Source organism: Stegodyphus dumicola, chromosome X1 (assembly GCF_044657685.1).
Source record: "Stegodyphus dumicola isolate Sdum_Otavi_A_Nest chromosome X1, ASM4465768v1".
NCBI classification, from domain to species: domain Eukaryota; kingdom Metazoa; phylum Arthropoda; class Arachnida; order Araneae; family Eresidae; genus Stegodyphus; species Stegodyphus dumicola.
The window spans coordinates 151,375,809-151,395,988 of NC_140780.1; the positions used below are offsets into that span (position 1 = coordinate 151,375,809).

Below are 20,180 nucleotides of genomic sequence, written 5' to 3' on the forward strand. Positions count from 1 at the left end.
GCATATTCACTTGATATAACTAGTGTGTTTTTTCTACACCAGCGGCCAAGATATGTTTGGCAGTTACATGAAAAGGATGCCAATCCCTGCATAAAGTAATTGGTCTTTGTGAATTGCAATAATACATTCCATAATAAAAAATATAAAGTAAAAATTATAGTAAAAACTTTAAAAAAATCCGGAAGCTTTCAGATTTTACATTACGCCCAAAGGCACCTTTTTTAAAATCTTTTGTGTGCGTGACCTTTCATTCATTGAATGTTCTTTGCCCTTAAACCATAAAATTCAGTTCAATAGCAATATCGCAAACAATTTTAAAATGCGCTTATTTTTAGAATTTCCGACACAGTCTCATGCACTGGAGAAAAAAAAAAAATTTTTTTCGTACAGTCTTGCCATTGCTCACTTTATAATCATTGAGTTTGTTAATCAAAAATTTGTTGAAGGTGTTACAAAATATGAAAATGATAATAAAAAAAATTCAAATTCCAAATTAGAGCTTCCAGATGCTCATATTTGGTGGAAGATTATGTTATTCAAAATATGATAGCTCTAGCTACCATTGTTTTATCACAGTGTGAGAAACATACATACATTTATGCAGATTCTTCATTATCTAATTGCTTTAAATATAACACAGGGCGATAATATTTGGTGGCAACAATTTGAAAAGTGAACTGACATTTAAAGTTTTCAATGCAAAATGCCAAAATGAAATTAATAGCCCTTCTGAGCTAACGACCTTTGGGCTAATAATAATATATTAAAAAAATTACAGTCAGTCACCAAAATGAGTCATCAGTACTATCTTTTATGATGTGGTAAAAAATGAACAATTGTCTATATTAAGGTACAGAGGTCTCTTGTTTCTGAACCAACTCCCTCAACATAATCTATATTAACATACAATCATCTATAAATTTTAACCAAAATTTCATATTACTTATCTGTATTAATTTCACTTTTTTATTACATTACTCACAATCAATTTTATTATAATTTTTTAAATTATTGATATTTTTATATTCATTATGACAATATTTATTACGAAAATATTAAATATTTGATATATTAAACTCAAAACACTGCATCCATTTTTTTTCACTAGCATTCAAAATTATTTAATTTATTTTTTATATTCACTTCATTTTCAGAATGATTATAAAATTTTTAACATTAATTCAAATGATTTTGAAGTAATTCAAAATCATAATGATTAATGACATTACAATTTAACAATCCTCCTTGGAAAAAAATATTAAAATTCTTTATTTAATTCAAAAACAGTTTGTTAAATTTATATTTCTAATACCATAATATTTTTAATCATTCATTTTCATAAAACACTGTTATACTTTTAATCCAATATAAGAAGAAACAATATTACATGTTTAAATTTCAAAATAACATTTATTTAATTAATAAATTACTTTTTTTTTTTTACTTATTACATGCTCCACCCTCAGGCACAACACAGAAAAGGGAGGACTGCCCTGTGGAGGTTTTTTTAAGGGAAAGTGGCTTGTATCCATGTTACACATGGAAAAACCATGAAAACACCCATGCAGCCAGCCCATTTATCGGGACTTGTATCCCGGATGGGATACTGGTGTTCAGCGGCATTTACCGCTTGGCCACTGATGGGCCAATAAATTACTTAGGACACAGTTATGAAAAAATTTAAACATACTCTATTACCAAAAACATAATAAAAGGCACCAATAAAATTAATAAATGCAAAACCATTAAATGAAAATATCAGAATACTTGTGTTTTCATTCTTTAACACTGAAAAAAAAAAACAAAAAAAAAAACAGTATTTTAACACACTTTTATTGAAAGAATAATATGCATATGGGATAAACAACTGTAAGACCATACATTAGAATGAAAGAATTATAAACAGCTAAAAAGCATTTCTCCCAGTTCGAACAGCACCTTGGCAGCCGAAACAGATTAAATATTTATTTTTTATCTCAGTAAACATGTTGCAGCCACAAGCAAATTGGCACACTACTTGTGCCTTTTCAAGAACATTTGCATTTCGAATAGCTTTGCAGTAAAACGAGAAGCAGCAAATAGCAGTTTATTTAGACCGAAGTGTAGAAAGCAAGTAATTTGTGTTTTGGATGAAATCTTAATTTAGAATGAGTTAGTTTGGGTTTTCAATGTATTTGATAGAATAATGAACCAACACTGTAAAATTATTATTGGTTGTTTGAGTTTTATTTCCATTTACATCACCAACATTATGTAAGAATCAAATGCCATGGATTAGTCTTGAAATGACGCAGTGCAGAAAAAGGTATTTCTATTTTTAGAATACAAAAGATAAATTCCAAAATTAAAATTAAGCATCAAGGGGTTAATGCTAATTTAAATTATACTTATCTATTTTTTAAGTTTCTTACATTTATATATATACACACACATATTTTGGTCAAATGAAAAGATTAATGACGATGCTTAAAATCCTTTCCCCAAAAAGTGTATGAAACAGATATTCCGTTTCAAAGCCTTAAAACTGCCAGATGTTACGAGACAGGAACAGTTTTTGTCTCCTGTTGGATTAAGATGATTGTTTGATGAGCGAAAGTGCCTGAAAATGGCACTTTACCTGAGAAATTAACTATAGGAGCCACTTTGATGTATTCATCCACTTATTTCATGAGTTCAGACATAACGATATCATTTGGCCGGTAGGGTTTTGCATCTTTTCAACAGGTTTTTCATATTCTTGAAGGAAATGTAAGAGTCAGATTGTTGCCTTCGTCCAATAAAAAGTATATAATTTCATGTTTTATTTGACAGAAAAATTTTCGAATTAAAAGCCATTTTTATGCAGCATACTCATCAAACACACTTGTCATCTGAAATTGGAGGCGAACCCCATGCTACATACCACATTACTGCTTACAGCTGTTCCTCGCTACATGGCATCATGGATCTTTTTTTTTTCCAGAATACACAGTAAGATTATGGTTGTATTTGAAAATAACTGGTTATTCTGTATCCTCCCGGGGTCAATTTTTAGGGTAACCATCATCTTCTCATTTCACTACACCTTATGAAGACATTAAACACATACACAATATTATTACGGGAAAAAAATGAACGTACCTCGAATTCTATCGCAAGGCCAGTTTTATCAGTGTCACCAACTTTTTCTTTTAATAATTCATAGTGGTCTTTCAGATGCCTCACTTCTATTTCTGTGTCACCAAACTGTGCATGTTCCATTAATGCTCTGTACACAAAAATGTATTGTTTCTGAAAATGAAAATGTTTCTAAATTTAATTGCAAAAGCGTATTTAAATAGTATAAAATGTAAATAATTAATACATATTAATTGGATAAAATGATTCAGTTAATGCAATCTTAATACTCACTAGTGACTGGACCAAAAAATTTCGTTGATGACGTAAATTGCTTACATGTGCAAATACATCTATTCTACCTTCTTCTTCAAGTTGCTGTAGTAGACTATCTATGGCTACAAAAGTACCTGTGCGACCTACACCAGCACTAAAAGAATAAAACCAAACTGAAATGTTAGTGAAAATTCATATAAAAATGAACAGAAATTCAGACAGTTAAAGACAACGGTACGAATTACTTTCGAGATACGCTGAAACTACCCTTCATAGGCTCATCTTCTAACTTAGGCGGTTTGAAAGTGTTAGTCTCTTAATTCTTGAAAGAAAAAAAAAAAAAAAAAAAAGTAATGTTTAAGCTGATGCAACATTCTATAATCTTCTCAACAAATTTAATCCATAATATCTGGACAATGATCATATGCACTGTAGAGTCATTATGTTACTTCAAAGCAAAATGAGCAATGCATTCGCCGGGACTCGAACCTGGACCTCTCGAATACGTGCCGAAGAAGCTTTCAATTACACTACGAAGGCATGCAGAAAGGAGGGAGAAAACACTAGCAGAGTTTTTATTGTAAAACTTTATATCTACATGCTTTTTCTTGAGTAAGAATTTTTTTTATTTTTAAAAAGGTGCCGATTTTATCTAGATTAAAATAATTCGTGGAAAAAGAGAACATGATTCTCCCCGCCCCCGACCATATAAAAGCAGAACTGGGAATATTAGGGCATGTAAATTCCAGTGAACACATTACTTCACTCAAACTCAGAGCTTAAAATGTGCCGGAGCGTGGCTCAGGTACTTCTCAGCTTTTGAAATCATAATTATAGGGTACCAGAGCTCTAAATAAGAGAGGCTCCGGCACTTGTTTTATGAAACGGAACCGTAATTTTAGTAGAAAATTTGTTTGATCTCATAAAATTTTATTTTAGTAATAAAGCAATCTTAAAATATTAGTTTTTAATTTCTGAATCATGTGTGTCTTTGTTTCTCTTTCGGATCTTCTCTCTTCATTTCCATACTTCACTGTTAACATTTCCTTATTGTCATACTACTTCTAGGATCTCCTCTAATCTCATGAGCGAAGTGTAAACCCAGAGCTTAAATTGCACTGGAGCCCGGTTCCAGTATTTCTCAGTTTTAGAGATAAATTGTAATTTTAGCCGGAGCGCACCAGAGCCTAAAAGGGCTCAGGCATTTCCTTTATGTAAGTGAACCACAATTTCAGCAGATATTTTTTTAATAGTAAACATACGTTAAAAATCAATTCTAACTTCTGAATGCAGGCCTGTCTTTTCCTCGCACTCAAGCCTTACACAGAGGTTGAAACTTTTTAGGAAAGAAAAGCCCCCCCCCCGCATTATATGCCAAAGGGTATTCTCCAATATCTGCAATGAATTTATGAGAGCGGGCAAATTTTGTGTTCCTCAAAATACTACTAAAAGTGATATCATGGTCGTGATAGTTCCACGATATGCCTATTGCAGAGCTCCTGTAGACTTTCTGCATGATGTAACCAAGCAGGGGGACTACAACTCTCACTTGTACAGAGAAGTTTTCCGTTTATTCTCACATTGTTACCGAATTCCATTCAGGGAAAATTTCTGCTTGACGGCTAGAATTACATCGACAGAGCATCGCGATAAGAAAGTCTTGAGCTCTTACTTCTTTATTTTCAAAGCTACACTTTTCTGTTAAATTGTCCTTTCATATCCTCATACTGTTTCTAGAATTTTCACTATTCTCCTTAGAGGAACTTTAATCGTTTTATCTTTTTTTCCTTGGTTGCTAAAAAAAAAAAAAAAAAAAAAAAAAAAAAGAGTGGTACCTGTCATCCTTTGGAATAGTACATTATACGCATAATCAGGGTTTAAACTCAGATGGAGATCGGCTGAGCTGCTTCTTAGCTTCTAATGGAACTGTAATTCTAGCCACTGCCCCAAATCAGTCAAGAAGATCCGATATTTTTTTTCTATTTAACTATTCAAAAGTAATTTAATAACTTATTAGATTTCTCTTTACATTTCTCTTAATTTAAATATTTTAATTTTTAGATATTTTATTTATTTATTTTTCTTTCGTTCCACACAGTCTTCATTAGGGCTCCGGCACTTCTAATTTTAGAAATTAGGCGCTGCATTAACCCTCTCATCTTTTCTTATTGTTGTGCTGCAAAACGAATCTCTGTTTCTACCATTCCTTGAAATAACAAATTATACATTATATTCCGGGTTTAATTTCAGCAGGAGCTTGGCCAGGCTATTTCTTGATTTTCGAGTTAAATAGTAATTCTAGCCGGAGCCTCAAATAAGACAAGGTCTTGTATTTTTATTTTATTATTTAACTTAATTTTTACTTATTTACATTTCATCGAGTTTTAATTACAATTACTTTATTATTTTAATTATTAATTACTTTACTAATTTGTTTTTCTTGACGGCTTTTCAAAGAGCTCCGACAATTCTAATTTTAGAAACTAAACAAATATTGCTTATTGGTATTGATCCTAAAGTTTTTATAAATCAGAGGCTTTCATCAGCTTGCCTTAAGCAATGAAAATCACTTTTCTTTAAACTCAGAGACCTTATTAATTTACTTTTACATACATTAGATATCTCGACTATAAATGTCCCTTAGCTTCTTTAACTTTTAAAACACAATGAAGTATGAAAAGGTGTCACTTAAAAAAACTTCAAATAGGAATGCACTTTCAGTTCGCTTTGAGCTGGACCTGCAAAGGGAACTACAGAAAACTTTTGACAACCTTTCCTTCCTTTGTTAATTTTCAGATAAAACACTAGGAATACCAAGGAACTTTTTATGTTTTCTGCTGACTCTTATCTTAAAACCCACAAAGTTGCTATTTCATAGTGGAATGACGGTAGATTAACTTTTGCAAACACTGTTTTATATAGAAAATACGCCTTGGTAGCAAACATTACTTGGGTACGCCTAACATCAATACATATTCTAATCAGTTCAATCTAAGTGAAGCAACAACCTGTGTTAGGCATAGAATTTTAGCATAGAAACAAAACACAGGTTGTTGCTTCGCTTTTATGATTTATTTGAGGAGTATTTCTCTTCTGTCCTTTTCAGTTTTAGTTTGTTTTCAAACCGAATGTAGTTTAGAATTACATGTATTAATTAAAAGTTTTAATTTATACACGAAAATAATTTTTGATCATTTGTTTTTACACAAATTGGCGATCCACACTCCTTTTATATGAAAATTGAGTAACAGTTTCAACTTAATACATATATAGTGTAGGGTTTCCCTTAGTTCAATTAACCGATTATTCAAATTTTTGTCATCTCTCCTGAACTCCTTCCTTCGCATTTCCTCGCCAGGATGCTAATTTAAATCTAAGTGAAGTAGGTATTTAAATGGGTGAATCTTGGAGTTATGCAGAATGTTAGCTGGGGTCTAATGAGAACGGAGAAATTCTTCTCAATTTTTTATACTACTGGAGACTAACACATTCCGGCCCACAAATCCAAGGCACTACTCTGACATTCTAGACCTTCTTTCTACTTCAGAAAATCTCCCGATTAGCATCAAAGTCATCAATGATCTTTCCTCCGATCATGTCCCAGTAATTGCTCACATTGGAATTAGTAAACCTGAAGTAAATAACATGTACAAAGTCAGGGACTGGAACAACTTCCAAAATCATATCAACCAACATCCTTCTGTCATTTGGCTCCTTAAAACAATCAATGATAACCGCCAGGCAATTTTAAATGTCAACAAGTGCATAGAAGATTCCCTTAAAATTCTACCACTGAATTTACCAGCAAAACAGCACATTTCAAGCTCCTGCATAACATTAAAACCGTCATTCAATCACGTAACAGGTTGCGCAAAATCTACACCTATTCACGTGACTCAGCCATCAAATTGGAAATTAATAAACTCAACAGGCACATCAAAGGCATGATTGAAGTACACCGTATCAAACTGTGGAATGACAAAATAAAAAAACTTAATGCAGAAGATGGGGAATTCTGGAAATCCCTTCGCACCTTCAAAGCAAATAGAACTAGCAACAAACCACTTCAGGCTGACTCCGGATACATTCATAGCAACAAGGAAAAAGACACGTTTGCCAAACAATTCATACCCTTCGGACCCAAATTTCATGAACCACGTTAACTGATAACTGGTCGAGTTAACCCAGTACTACTAACCTCCCTCTCTTCACCTCCCCACCTGAAATCAACTCTATCATTTCTAAACTTCACAACAGGAAAGCCCCAGGCAAAGATAAAATCTCTAACATAATGATTAAGCCAATAAAATTATAAACAAACTCTGTAGCATCGATAATACATGTCTTTACTTGAGCTATTTCCCGACGGAATGGAAGCAAGCAATTGTAATCCTCATCCCCAAGCCAGGGAAAGATAACACCAAAGTGGATGGATTCTACCCTATCAACCTGCTTCCAGCCTTGGGTAAAATTCTTGAGAATAATCCTTAACAGATTGCAGCCTGCCCTGAGCACCGTCCCAAACCAACAATTCAGTTTTCGTAAAGGGTTATCCACTACTATGCAGCCAGTTAGGATTGTGGAATTTGTGTGCGCTGCTATACATAAGCACTAGACAACTGATTTTCTTATGTTAGATGTGGCAAAAGCGTTTGACCACGTCTGGCATAATCTTACAAGCTTGCTTCGCTGGATCTCCCTAAGGAAATGATTAAGATCCTGCATTCATTTCTTAATAAGCATTCCTTCTGTGTAAGCCAGGGAGACCACCTCTCTGGAAACACCTTAATTAAAAGCGGCATCCCACAGGGTAGTATTGTCGGACCAATTCTCTATTTAATATATATAAAAGATTTTTCCATGCTTGACAATGCAAACTGTATCACTGCCTGTTACACGGATGACACTGCAATTCTCTTCAGCTTACTTAATCCCCCATATGCCATCACAAGGATCCAGATATTTACACACGAGATTGAGAAATGTTGTCAGAAATGGAGGACTTCAATAAACACATGAAAATCGAAACTTCTTCTCACAGGGCATCATAGAAGAAAAAGTGTCGACATTGACATTACCCTATTTAATAAAGAAATCCCCAAAGTAAATCAGGCCACTTATTTAGGAGTTCGTCTCAACGGCTTGCTCACATGGAATAAACATATATCCGTGGCTCTTGGAAAGACTAACGGAGTCTCCAGGAAATTTACTTCACTTATCAGTTCCTCGTCCCCAATTGATTTAACATGAAATAAACATATTTACATCTCCATTGTAAGACCTATCCTCCCATACACCTCCCCTGCCTGGAGCACAACCTCCAACACTGAGAGAAACAAACTTCAAGCTTTCCAGAACAATTATCTGCATAAGATCACAGGAGCACCTTGGTTCGTTCGTAATGAACAACTTCACAGGGATCTCAAAATAAAAAAATCTAGCCTCCTTCATAAACAAACTTAATAATAGCTTATACAATAGCGCAGTATCCAATGAAGACGTTAACTATTTGGACAATTTTAAGTATGAACTTCTAGAAACAGACATAAATTTAAGACCTTATGTCACTCATTATTTTAGAAACCTGACACAATATTCTAAACATCTTTTATAACTCTTTCTCCAAACTCAAGCAGCATTCCAGCGCTTGATTGGGTGACCACTTATGCGACTTATCCCTGCAAATCAGAATCTGCTCTTCCGAAGTTACTCTTTCTCTTCTAATTGGCTCCCCTTTGTACTACTCTTTTTAAGTACACAACCAAGCACTATTTTCTCGCTCAGTTAAATGCAATTTCACCTCACACTGGCCTCGGCCATCTCCTCACACTTATCCTGCCTTTCCTAATTAAGGTTCCCTATGATGTATTGTGTGTATGTCTCCCCTAGCTGGGGTTATTTGAGGTGCCAGTAATAGATGAATAAAATTCCAGCTGAAACTGGCAAAAAGTATAGTATCATAGTTAAACAGAGTGTGTTTTTGCTAGCCAGCACACATTACGAATCTGTCCTTGCTGTTACGCGGAGTTGCTGATACGCCTTTTGGCCATTTTAATAATTATCAAGTCCAGTAGGTTGTCAAGTTAATTTAGCTATGATGAAGGTCTGAAAATAATTATGGAGCATTATGAAGACAAAACTTCAGATTACTGTTTTAGGAGTCATTTGTTAAATGATGTGAAAACTGTGTCGAGGTACGAGAACATAATGAAATATAAACTACTAAAGTTTTTCCTATTTCTTTTAAAGTACATACGAAGGATCTGGGGTAAAGTAAGTAAATTACATTGGTGAATAAATTACATTTGCTGTCTCTATTTACAATGGATGTTTTGAAAACTAAGCATACTCATTTTAGAGGATTATTCATGAAAGCGTTAAGTGACTGTGAAAAAGTTGAAAGTTGGATTTCAAAGGATTTAAAAATTTAAATTATTGGAAGAGAAAGCAAAACAAATGCTAAAAAGTGAAGAGTTGGATAGAAATGAATTATCTCATTTTAAAGAAAGTGAAAATATGATAAATAACGACATACAACATAATAACAAATACGAAGATATGATCAATAATGATAGTAACCAATACCATTTCAGACTAATTGAAAGTGACATTGATAAGTGACATTGATACATTAGAATCTAAACTTTGAGTTCGTTTAGTTGATGTAGATCATAACTCTGTTGTTCCCAAAAATAGTGTTTCTAAAAACACAATTTTTCATCCTTAACCTTTCAGCACGCGTGTATGTGCAAAATTTACGACAAATTCAGTTTTTGATGCACATTTTTCACACATCAAAGCTAAGACGTCTGTAGGTCATTTCTGTTCTTCCTTTCTACCCTTCCCCACATCATGGAATGTGCCAACAAGAAGTCATTTGAATTTTTTTTTTAACTGGGCTTTTGTGCTACGTGGCAGCTTTTTCATAAAGTTTACGACACATGCGTGGTCGTGTTTTAAAATTCGGAAGATAATTTTTTTCTAAAATATTTTGTAATTTTGTGTTATTAATTGCCGTGTATTATTTTAATTTGAATACATTTGGCTCTTTAAATTTTATATCGGTTTTCACTGCAAAAAAATATGTGCAATCAGCTGATTTTGCTCGGATTCTTCAAGAATTATATGATGAAGAAAAGGAAACCTTTGGATGTGAGAACAGTAGCGATTTCCATTCCTTATTTTCTTTTATTTCTATTTTTTAGAAATAAATAAAAACATTAAAATTAGTTTAAAGTGCGCTTTTGTAACCAGTAAGAAGTAAATTTCCTTGCAGAAGTAAGTAATGCTAAACTTACTTTTTTCCCTACCAAGGTGTTTTCCTTTTTTATTGTCAATACTTGTCTTTGATGAATATTAAAATTAGCTTCGATTTTAAAATATAATTATTAAATAATACATTTAAAATTTTCTATAATGAAATACATCATTGCGTTTCCATCTCACTAACATAAGAACTTAAAAATAATTTACTTACATTTGAATGTGCTATCATTTGTATTTTGCAATAATAAGATTAATATTTTATTTCTTAGCAAATTTATTATCAATATTCACTCTTTTCTGTCATTTTTTGTGCCAAAATGGGTAAAATAACGGATGTCATAAAAAATAAGACGCACGTGTGCTCATGTAAAATTGCCAAGCGCGTGCGCTGGAAGGTTGAAAACTAGCTAAAGTTTTGGAGGGGCAATTCAAGAAGTTGGAAAGTGATCTGATTTTAGACAAATTTGCATATTTACTGCATAAATGGAGAGAGAATTGTCTGCAGAGGATTTAATTAAGCATTTCCACCTGAGCAGTGAATGTTAAAAGAAAGCTTTAGAGCAATTACAAGTGCATTATGGTAAAGAAGACTTCCTGATAAAAGTATATGTTAAGAGATTTACTTTCTTTAGTCTTTGAGAAAAATTCGAATAAGAAGTCTTCTATGAGAAATTTATGTTTACAATCAACACTTCGTGTTTTAGAAATTCTCAGCTTGGTGAAAAATAAATATGTCACAATGTTGTATCCACTTGTGGAATCATAAATGAATAATAATGAAACTCTTCACATGTGGAAAAGGTTTAGAGCTATTAACCAAAAGTGCAGAGAATTGGAAACAGATGAGGGAGACAGAGAAAAAAATGATTGTGATTCCTTCTATCGATTCTACCTCCAAAACGCTGTGACCCATCTCGTGAGCTTCAACAACTAAGACTGCATTAAAAATTGGTTAAGTGATAAACATTTGTTGTCCCCAAGGCAGAAACAGCTCTAGACATCTATCACTTTCAGCAGGTATTGATGAATGTAACCAGGAATGCACACAGATAGTATTATCATGGATTCTGGACAGGCTCAGCAGTGCCAGTTTTTTTCAGCACATTAGTGTACACATTTAAAATAGATACCTACATGATGTGTAATAACAAAATTTTCTGGTGGTCGCATTTTCGGTGGTTTATTAAAGTATGATTTTATTGAAAAATGAACACAGTCCAAGCAGTATAAGCACCAAGGCGGGTGAACTTGAAATATTGGATAACTGCACATGCAAGTTTCATATACATCAGCACTACAACTGATGATAGAAAAGGGAGAATCTAGACATATTCACTAAGCAAGGCAAGAGTAGGAAGGATTTTTATTATGGCAAAGCACTACCTGTCCAAGGAAAAAAAATGCCTTTGTTTAAGGCTTTTTGAGAGAATCTGGCTCTGATTCACATGGCAGATAAGAGAAACCACATAAACTCCCATGCATGCAGTTAGCTTATTTATCAGGATTTGAAACTGGGTCCAGTTACTAGCATTCAAAGACTATACCGTTCAGCCAGTGACAGGCAGGAAAATCGTACAGTACAAAAGCAACATTATGTTACTGCTGTTACATTAAGAATGGTGAAGTTTCTTTCATACTCAAAAGTGGGCATGGTATTGCCTAAGTACTATCAGTTAACAAATGTTTATTGATTAGATTACTTGAGTGCATTATTAGTATTATGTAAAAGACGTACAAAAGGGAAAAATTTGAAGTGACACATTAAGGAAGACTCAGGTTAAGTACTTTAATATTTATTTAATTATTTACTATTTTTGGATTTTCATCTAGTTTTACTCTACAGTACATTATTTTTTGCCATTCAGGAGGAATACGTTTTAAAGATTGAATATTACAATCATTTTTCTCCACATATACATATGTATGTGATATTTCGGCATCAAAGTTCAGGCATGGTTTTTGCAGAGTGGTAAGGCTAATCCAAATGAAGAGACAAGTTGATTTAGCTTTTAATGGTACATCTTTATTCCATAGCTTTAATTCAATTTTTACTGTAGATCATGCTTTAAATCATATGAAATTCTCTAAATATGTGATTTAGTAGTAAAAGTAGTAGTACAAAGTAGATCCAAATTTTAATTTGTTACGAAAATACAAGTCAATATTGTTAAATTTCTCGTAAGTAAAATAAACATAATTTTCATTGTCTGAATGTCAAACCTTTAAAACTAGTCCTGGAAAGAAACTAGTTTTAAAATTTAATTTTGAATTCAAACTTTGGGTTAAAATAATACTGAAGCAAAATCTTGTAAATTAAATGCTACATTCTTTCAATTTCTGTTATCGAGGTTTTCAAAATGTTTTCTCTGTTTTCTGCTTCAGAACTTTTAGAGAAACATAATATTTATAAAAAGCACTTCTGCTGTCACATGATTTCATATTAAACCCATCATTACCATTAGCTTAAAAATATTTCTGCTGATGGGTCTTTATTTTGAATTGTTAATGTATAATAACTCTTTATATTTTCTTTGTTTATGGTTTTTGCCATTAAAGGCTAATTTTTTTAATTTATGTTATTGTTTTGTGGAACACCTGTGAGTGTCTCAATAAACAGTTAATTCATAAAAAGATCAAGATTCACTTATACTTGTTTAAGGTATCTTCGCCAAATGAAAAAGTTTACTTATGCAAAATGAATATTTTCTCACATTTTTAAAAAAGATATGTAAATTTCTTTATTTTGCACAATAATTATCCGAGCAGTTAAGACAACAGGAATGAAAAATATCCTCCAATGGCAAATTATATGTTCTAGAGGCATTTTACATTCATAAAAATCTTTCAGTTCTAGTTAATGATCCCAATTGCATATCATCTTTATCCTCAGCTTTTAAGGAAATTATTTCATAGTTGTTTTAATTTTTCAGCAATAGATGGCACCAGTAGTTTGACTTCCTTATTGTCATTCTTAGCACCTTAGCTTATCACTGGCTTCTCTTTGCCATTTGCATTTCTGCAGATGAGCCAGAAGGTTCTATATTTAAACCATCAAAACTATTCTCACAAATGTATGAAAATTACACTGATTCTTGTCACTTTACCTTTTCCAATAATCATTATTTAACTCAAATGTAATTATCCTTTTTTAATATATACATAAATTTCATATGGCAAAAATTGATGAAGCAAATCATTGATTATATTTTTTTAAAGCAAAATGGTACTGACCTTGCATTAATTTTAAATTCTTAAGAAATTAGATCTTTCAGATAACTAATTGCACATAGTTAATACTTAATTCATTTATGAAACATTTAAGATTTTTATATACCTGCAATGGACTAGAAGAGGACCTCTATCTGAACAATAATGTTCATTAACACGTTTTATAAAGCGAAGCAACCAAGATGGCTGCTCTGGAGCTAAAAAGTCTTTCCATAGAACAAAATGAAAATGCAACACTTCTCGTTCTTCTGTTAAACCATCCTGCAAAAGAAATGAATAAAATGAGCTACATTTTGTGTACTTTAAGTAAAACTTGAAAGAAATATAAAAACACCAATGATTTCTCTTTCTTCTGGTTAAAGAATTCTTATGTGTATGTTCTTATGTTACATACTTTCGTGTATTCCACTTTGAACCTCCGAACTATGTAGTCAGAATATCTTTTTGTGCTTATAACCGTCACCACAAACATCTTCTCAATTTCCTTCGTACAACTGTCATTCCAATACTGAGCGCATTTAACCTGAAATAAATCAAAAATTTTAAACTTTCTTCTGATTTTCCAGAATTTACACACATTTAACTTAAATTCCTTGAAAGTGGTTCATAATACAGTATACTGTTAAAAAAAAAAACAATGTTTGAATGCAAAAGAAGATTAATTTTAAGTTATGTTTATGTATTAGAAAAAAGTAAGTTCTGTAAATAGAGTTATACCTGACCATGTTCTTCAATACCAGTAAGCATGACAACTACAGTAACTCTGTGTTCCCACAGCATTCGCCAAAAGTCTGTTACAGTTCTGTCAAGAGGACCTTGAGCACAAATGAACATCTTCCTTGACTTATAGCCCTGTAAAATCCAGGAAGTTGTATAAAAAGAAAAAAAAAATTCTTACTGCCATATAACATGCTACTAATAAAATAATGCAGAATCAGTACAGTAGAACCCATCAGAAGCTGTGTGATTGTATAGGTTCTATACAGTACAAAGTCTGAAATCTGGATGTCCGATATTCAGAATGATTTAATATACAAACCACCTGTCAAAAAATAGTAAAAAAAAAATCATTCCTAACAAAATCTAAGAATGGAGAATGTAATACTCAACAAAACAAAGCAAGTGTGTCTCCTAACTCAGAATCAAGCATGTCAGTTATAAATATCTGCTGGCTAAGGAGTTGCACCACAGCCAATAACAATACATTGATTAACACTGTACTGACATTGGCCAGATCTTATTTTCAGCCTTTGAGTAGTGCGGGATGGGGCAGTGATTTTGATGCACAGTGCAGTCTCTGAGGGTTTTTAATTCTAAAAATTTTGCCATCCCTAAGTTTTGCTACCTAGTGCCTCTCCTAAATTCTAAAAATTTTGTCACTCCCAATTTTAATTGTTTGGTGGTCTTCAAAATCCTAAAATTTTTGCTAACCTGGTGGCGCTTTTTTTTTTTTTTTGTTTGTTTATATGTTTATTTTAATTTTACTCTGCTTTAATTGCTCATTTATGTAAAAAGATTTTTTTCCTTCTAAATTACACTAGCTTTGTAACCTCACTGGCCTTTACTTCCTGTTTTAGCCATCATGACCACCCCCATTTTTGGTTTAAGTTTACAAAGCTGTCTCTTTCCCTTTCAAGGTTAGCCTTCCCTCTCAGCCACTTTTAATCAATAGGCTTTGCTTCATTTCACCTGCTCCCCATCTTTTTTAGACGTGATGGCTCTCCCCTTCTTAGACCAGTTTTTAGCTTTTTGCTCCTTCCATTTTTAGTCAAAAGGCACCCCCTCCTGCCTCTTTTAGCCGTTTGGCCTTTTTTTTAGGCTTTTTTGCTCAGCTAATGTGCTCTGCCTTGTTTTTTTTTTAGCCTATTGGCTTTTGCCCACTTTAGTAGTTAGCAGGGGCGTAGCTAGAGTTTCCAGCGCCCGGGGACAATTGAAGAATTTGTGCCCCTTTCTGTGTGCCAAGAATGGAAAACATTTCATTAAAAAATTTCGTAGCATCATATTTACTGGTAGCTATTGTTACAAAACAGCGCAGTTGCTTTCAGTAGCAGGAGCGGTTATAAGAGTTTGTTGCTGTTGTTAACCTGGTGTCAGCTCTCTGACCTAAACAATAAGTGAAGCCACAACATTGCCACATCTACATGTCATTTAAGTAGATTTAATCTGGTGAGCTGATTTAATCTTGATGTTGGACTCAAGTTCACCAAATGCATATAAAACTTTCCTTGTTTTCTTAAAGAAATGATTGCAATTAAAATGTACAGGTTCTTTTATAATAAGAGTAGAAAAACTGAAAGAAATTTAATAATTTTTAGACATTTCAGCATAATACAATGTCATCATATAGAAGTACATAATTTTTTAAGTTTGTTGTGTGATTTGAAAAGGATCTTTTTTCATTTAGGACAAGGGTAATCTTATTTCTCTTCATTGCTCTTTCTCCAGATTTACTGGAGACAGAAAATCCATTCAGTGAATTTTTAGCCTTATTTGTTAAAAGCAGCCTTCGAATTTTTGAAAAAAATTATGCCAACTTCTGACGAAAGTGTAACTCCGGATATAGAAGTAACTTTTAAATGCAAGTAGCTGAATTTAAGGAACTAGTAAAAAGTGATACAACTTTCTGTAGAAAATTAGATTGTTTGAAAAATGAATGAATTAAAGACAGTGAAAACTTATCTGAAGCCAAATATTTAGTTTTTCTTTACATTTTTTCCCTCATCCCAAACTTGAACGGCCATTTTTTATTTGTAAAGCTGATTTCTTTATATCTTACTTCAATAGCACTGAGAGGTATGCCTGACAGGTATACAACATTGCAAGGCTTGTTTTTTCCTCCCCTTCACAAATACATAAAAATAATATTTAGTTCTTTTAATTTCTCTAAATAAGAAATATAAAGAAATAATTTTTATTGGCATAATTGTTATAATTATTATTATCTTGATCTCTAACAATCATGCAGAAAAAAAATTCATATACAAAAGCATGTTTCACATTTTATTCTAATAAACATATCATTTAGAAAATTAATACCATTTATTATGTTCTGAATATGATAATCAGGAATACTTAAATAATTACACTATCTGAGAAAACAAGCACTTGAAAAAGATCTTTTCCAGCAGAATTTAAGATACACAGAACATTTAATAGTTTTTCAAAATTATTTTGACACAATGTACATGACACATATTTTAAACTCTTTTCAGTTTCATTCAGCCACTGACATATAACAGAAAACTTACATCTATAAAATTAGCGTTGATATAATCAGAGCCTGGAATACCTTCTATGACTGGTAATCTAACTCTTGTTTGATCATCTGAAATGAGAAAAATGAAGTCATTAAATCTGAATGCATGGTTTATTACCACTAAAAACGTCACTTGAAATTTAATTGTATGAATTTATAATACTTCAATAATAAAAAAATAGAAACGTACAGTAATTGCTCTACAGTGTTATATATACATGCTGTTTTGGGTGTTTCAATTCATTTTATTGAAAATGGTGACGAGCATGATTTTCACGTTGACTACCGAAGGAAGAATTTCTATATAGTCAACATTGAGGGCTTTATTAATGTTGAAATTCAGAATGAGTAGCAGAAATTTTATAAAGCAGATCCAGCATCAGGACAGGAAGAAATGGCAGGATACCAAAACCTCATCAATGGTTTTACAGGATGAATCCAGGTATTTTCCACTCCTCATCTCCTTACCACTAAAAACCCATCAAGTGGGATTTCAATTAACTAATATTTCAAGTGCCACTATGCCTCACAAGCTCACAAGCTTTCGCTGGAATTCAATTGGAAGTCCAAAAATAAAGCATCAATGGTGTTAGCCACTATATCAGTCAGGGCCGTCAGATGTAGCCAATAACAGATTAATGGACTAGAAGAGAAACACGCTAATGTGACAATCAAAATCGTAAAAACAACCTTGTATTTAGCGTAGGTATAATGAAACACTCAATCGATTTCGAGGGCAGCTAAAGGTCCCTCCTCATCAGGAGAAAGAAGAAAATAAAGGAGAAGGAGTCACAGAAACACATGGTCCTTATCAGCACTGCACATGGTTATAATTAGATTTTTAATCAGAGTTGCACTGGCCGCCTACTTTTATTGAGCCAGGCTATCTGATCAAGCATAAAGGACAAGAAAAATTAACGAAGTTAAAATAGGGAGTGAGGGGCAAATGCACTTTACACTCAAAATCTGAACTTCAAAAAACTTTTTTTTTAAACCCTCACTCCCTATTTTAACTTCGTTAATTTTTCTTGTCCTTTATGCTTGATCAGATAGCCTGGCTCAGTAAAAGTAGGCGGCCAGTGCAACTCTGATTAAAAATCTAGTTATAACCACGTGCAGTGCTGATAAGGACCACATGTTTCTGTGACTCCTCCTTTATTTTCTTCTTTCTCCTGATGAGGAGGGACCTTTAGCTGCCCTCAAAATCGATTGAGTGTTTCATTATACCTACGCTAAATACAAGGTTGTTTTTATGATTTTGAACAGATTAATGGTCAACAAATTTTCAGAAAGGGGATGTGTTCTGTGAACAGATTAATGGTCAACAAATTTTCAGAAAGGGTTCAGAGGATTGAAAGAAGAGTTTAGAGAAACCCTAAAGACTGAATAAAGTGGAGAGTTTGGTGTTTCCAAGACAACTGCTTCTGAAACTTCTGCAATACCTCAAGAGAGATATCTCCTACATTCAGGTATCAGACATTTTGTTAAGAAAATTTTGTGTCGCATTTACCTCTCTCTCCCCCTCTCTCTATATATATTACTGACTGAGATCTTTACTGTGACAATTTTGGCTCTGTGGCAAACTATGCAAGCTGGGTTCTTAATGTACAGATTTGAAGGCATGTAGTATGGTGTCCATTTTGTATAGATGTCAGCTTATTCATCTCCTCTTGTCCTTAGGAGTTGAGAATTTAAAAGTTTGCCTCCTCTAAAATGGGCTGATGCTAGCAAGATGTTATGTCATATTAGGTCAGATTTAACAGTTTTGGTCAGAACATCTTTTATGAATCTGCTTAGCCTGCCTAACAAAGAGCTGAGCCATAAGGACTTTCTGTGTAGTGGATAATTTAAGTTCCGAAGCACGTACCAATTCTTATGTATCTGAACTGATCATCCCGAGGCTGTCGAAAATCAAGATCTCATGAAATAAATCATTTTGTTAACTGATGAGACCACATTTTAAATTTGGTGAGTGGTTAGTTACCAAAACAGTATAGCAAATGTTCACGAACAGCTCTTGCAATATTTCAGTGGGACAGAGATTCACAGAAAGTTAATGTTTGGCTTGGAATGACTAAAAGGAAAGTCTATGGTTGACACTTACAGGTAATGGTAAACATTGACAGTCTACGGCCGACATTGACATTCATCGTTATATAACACAAATTTTCTTAGAACCACAGCTGATTTCGCATGGCATTTATAATGAAGCTATGCTTCACTACAGTAGGACTTAGTGCATTTTACTACCATCATGCATAATTATCTTGATAGTGCATGCTCTTTACAAGGACTTGCAGAAAACAAACATTACACTTCTCAATGTCATTACTATTTTATGAAGTCAGAGAAGTACAGGCTGAAGAGTGTGAGCATTAATCAACTAAAATGTGGCACTTCAAATGTGCATAAAATTACACTTTCTATGATGAAGAAGATTTTCATGTCAGCTTATACAGAAAGGTAAGTTTCTCTTATCTGTCTCTTAAGCTAACCTGGGTAACTGGTAACACAGTGCATGGAAAGGCACTGAAATTGCTCGATATCTGTGTATTTTAGTCTTCTAAATTGTTTTTCATCAATAAATACTTTTGGCATCAGATCTAGATTTTTGTAACACTCTGTATTTCCATGTCTTGATAACAATGAAAAATTTCCATCATACGCAAACTAAACAACTATTTTAGTTACATTTCATGTTCAGAATAGAAAACTATTCTATCTGACTATATGTTTAAAGTAAATGTCATTCAACTGATAAAAATAACAAAGATATTAGTAGGAATTATAAATATGATGATAGAACAACAAATCAGGCATTATACAAGTGTTTATAGCAAACAGACAAATTAATGAAGCACAATTCATTTTGTGATCAGTTATTGGGGATGAGGAAGGAATTACAATAACACACTCAAGACAATCAGACTGAGCAGAAAATTACAGAAGAACCTTTCAGCCCTTAAAAAAACCTTCAAAATTTTTAAACTTTCACTGTTAATACATACAAAATATAAAATAAAAATGAATATAGTAATTAAGATCTCATTACTTTAAT

The 20,180-nt window shown here is 32.9% G+C and overlaps 1 protein-coding gene across 1 annotated transcript in view; it reads right to left on the minus strand.

Moving 5' to 3' along the window:
* LOC118190559 (tyrosine-protein phosphatase 69D-like) overlaps positions 1 to 20,180 on the minus strand; it is a gene marked incomplete at its 5' end in the record, with an annotated part of 240,084 nt that overhangs the window by 58,420 nt on the left and 161,484 nt on the right. Inside the window, 6 exons of the mRNA XM_085808231.1 lie at positions 3,121 to 3,270; positions 3,391 to 3,526; positions 13,973 to 14,127; positions 14,261 to 14,389; positions 14,584 to 14,718; positions 17,115 to 17,191. Of these exons, the coding sequence (XP_085664357.1) occupies positions 3,121 to 3,270; positions 3,391 to 3,526; positions 13,973 to 14,127; positions 14,261 to 14,389; positions 14,584 to 14,718; positions 17,115 to 17,191 (782 nt within the window). The remainder of the gene's footprint in view (positions 1 to 3,120; positions 3,271 to 3,390; positions 3,527 to 13,972; positions 14,128 to 14,260; positions 14,390 to 14,583; positions 14,719 to 17,114; positions 17,192 to 20,180) is intronic.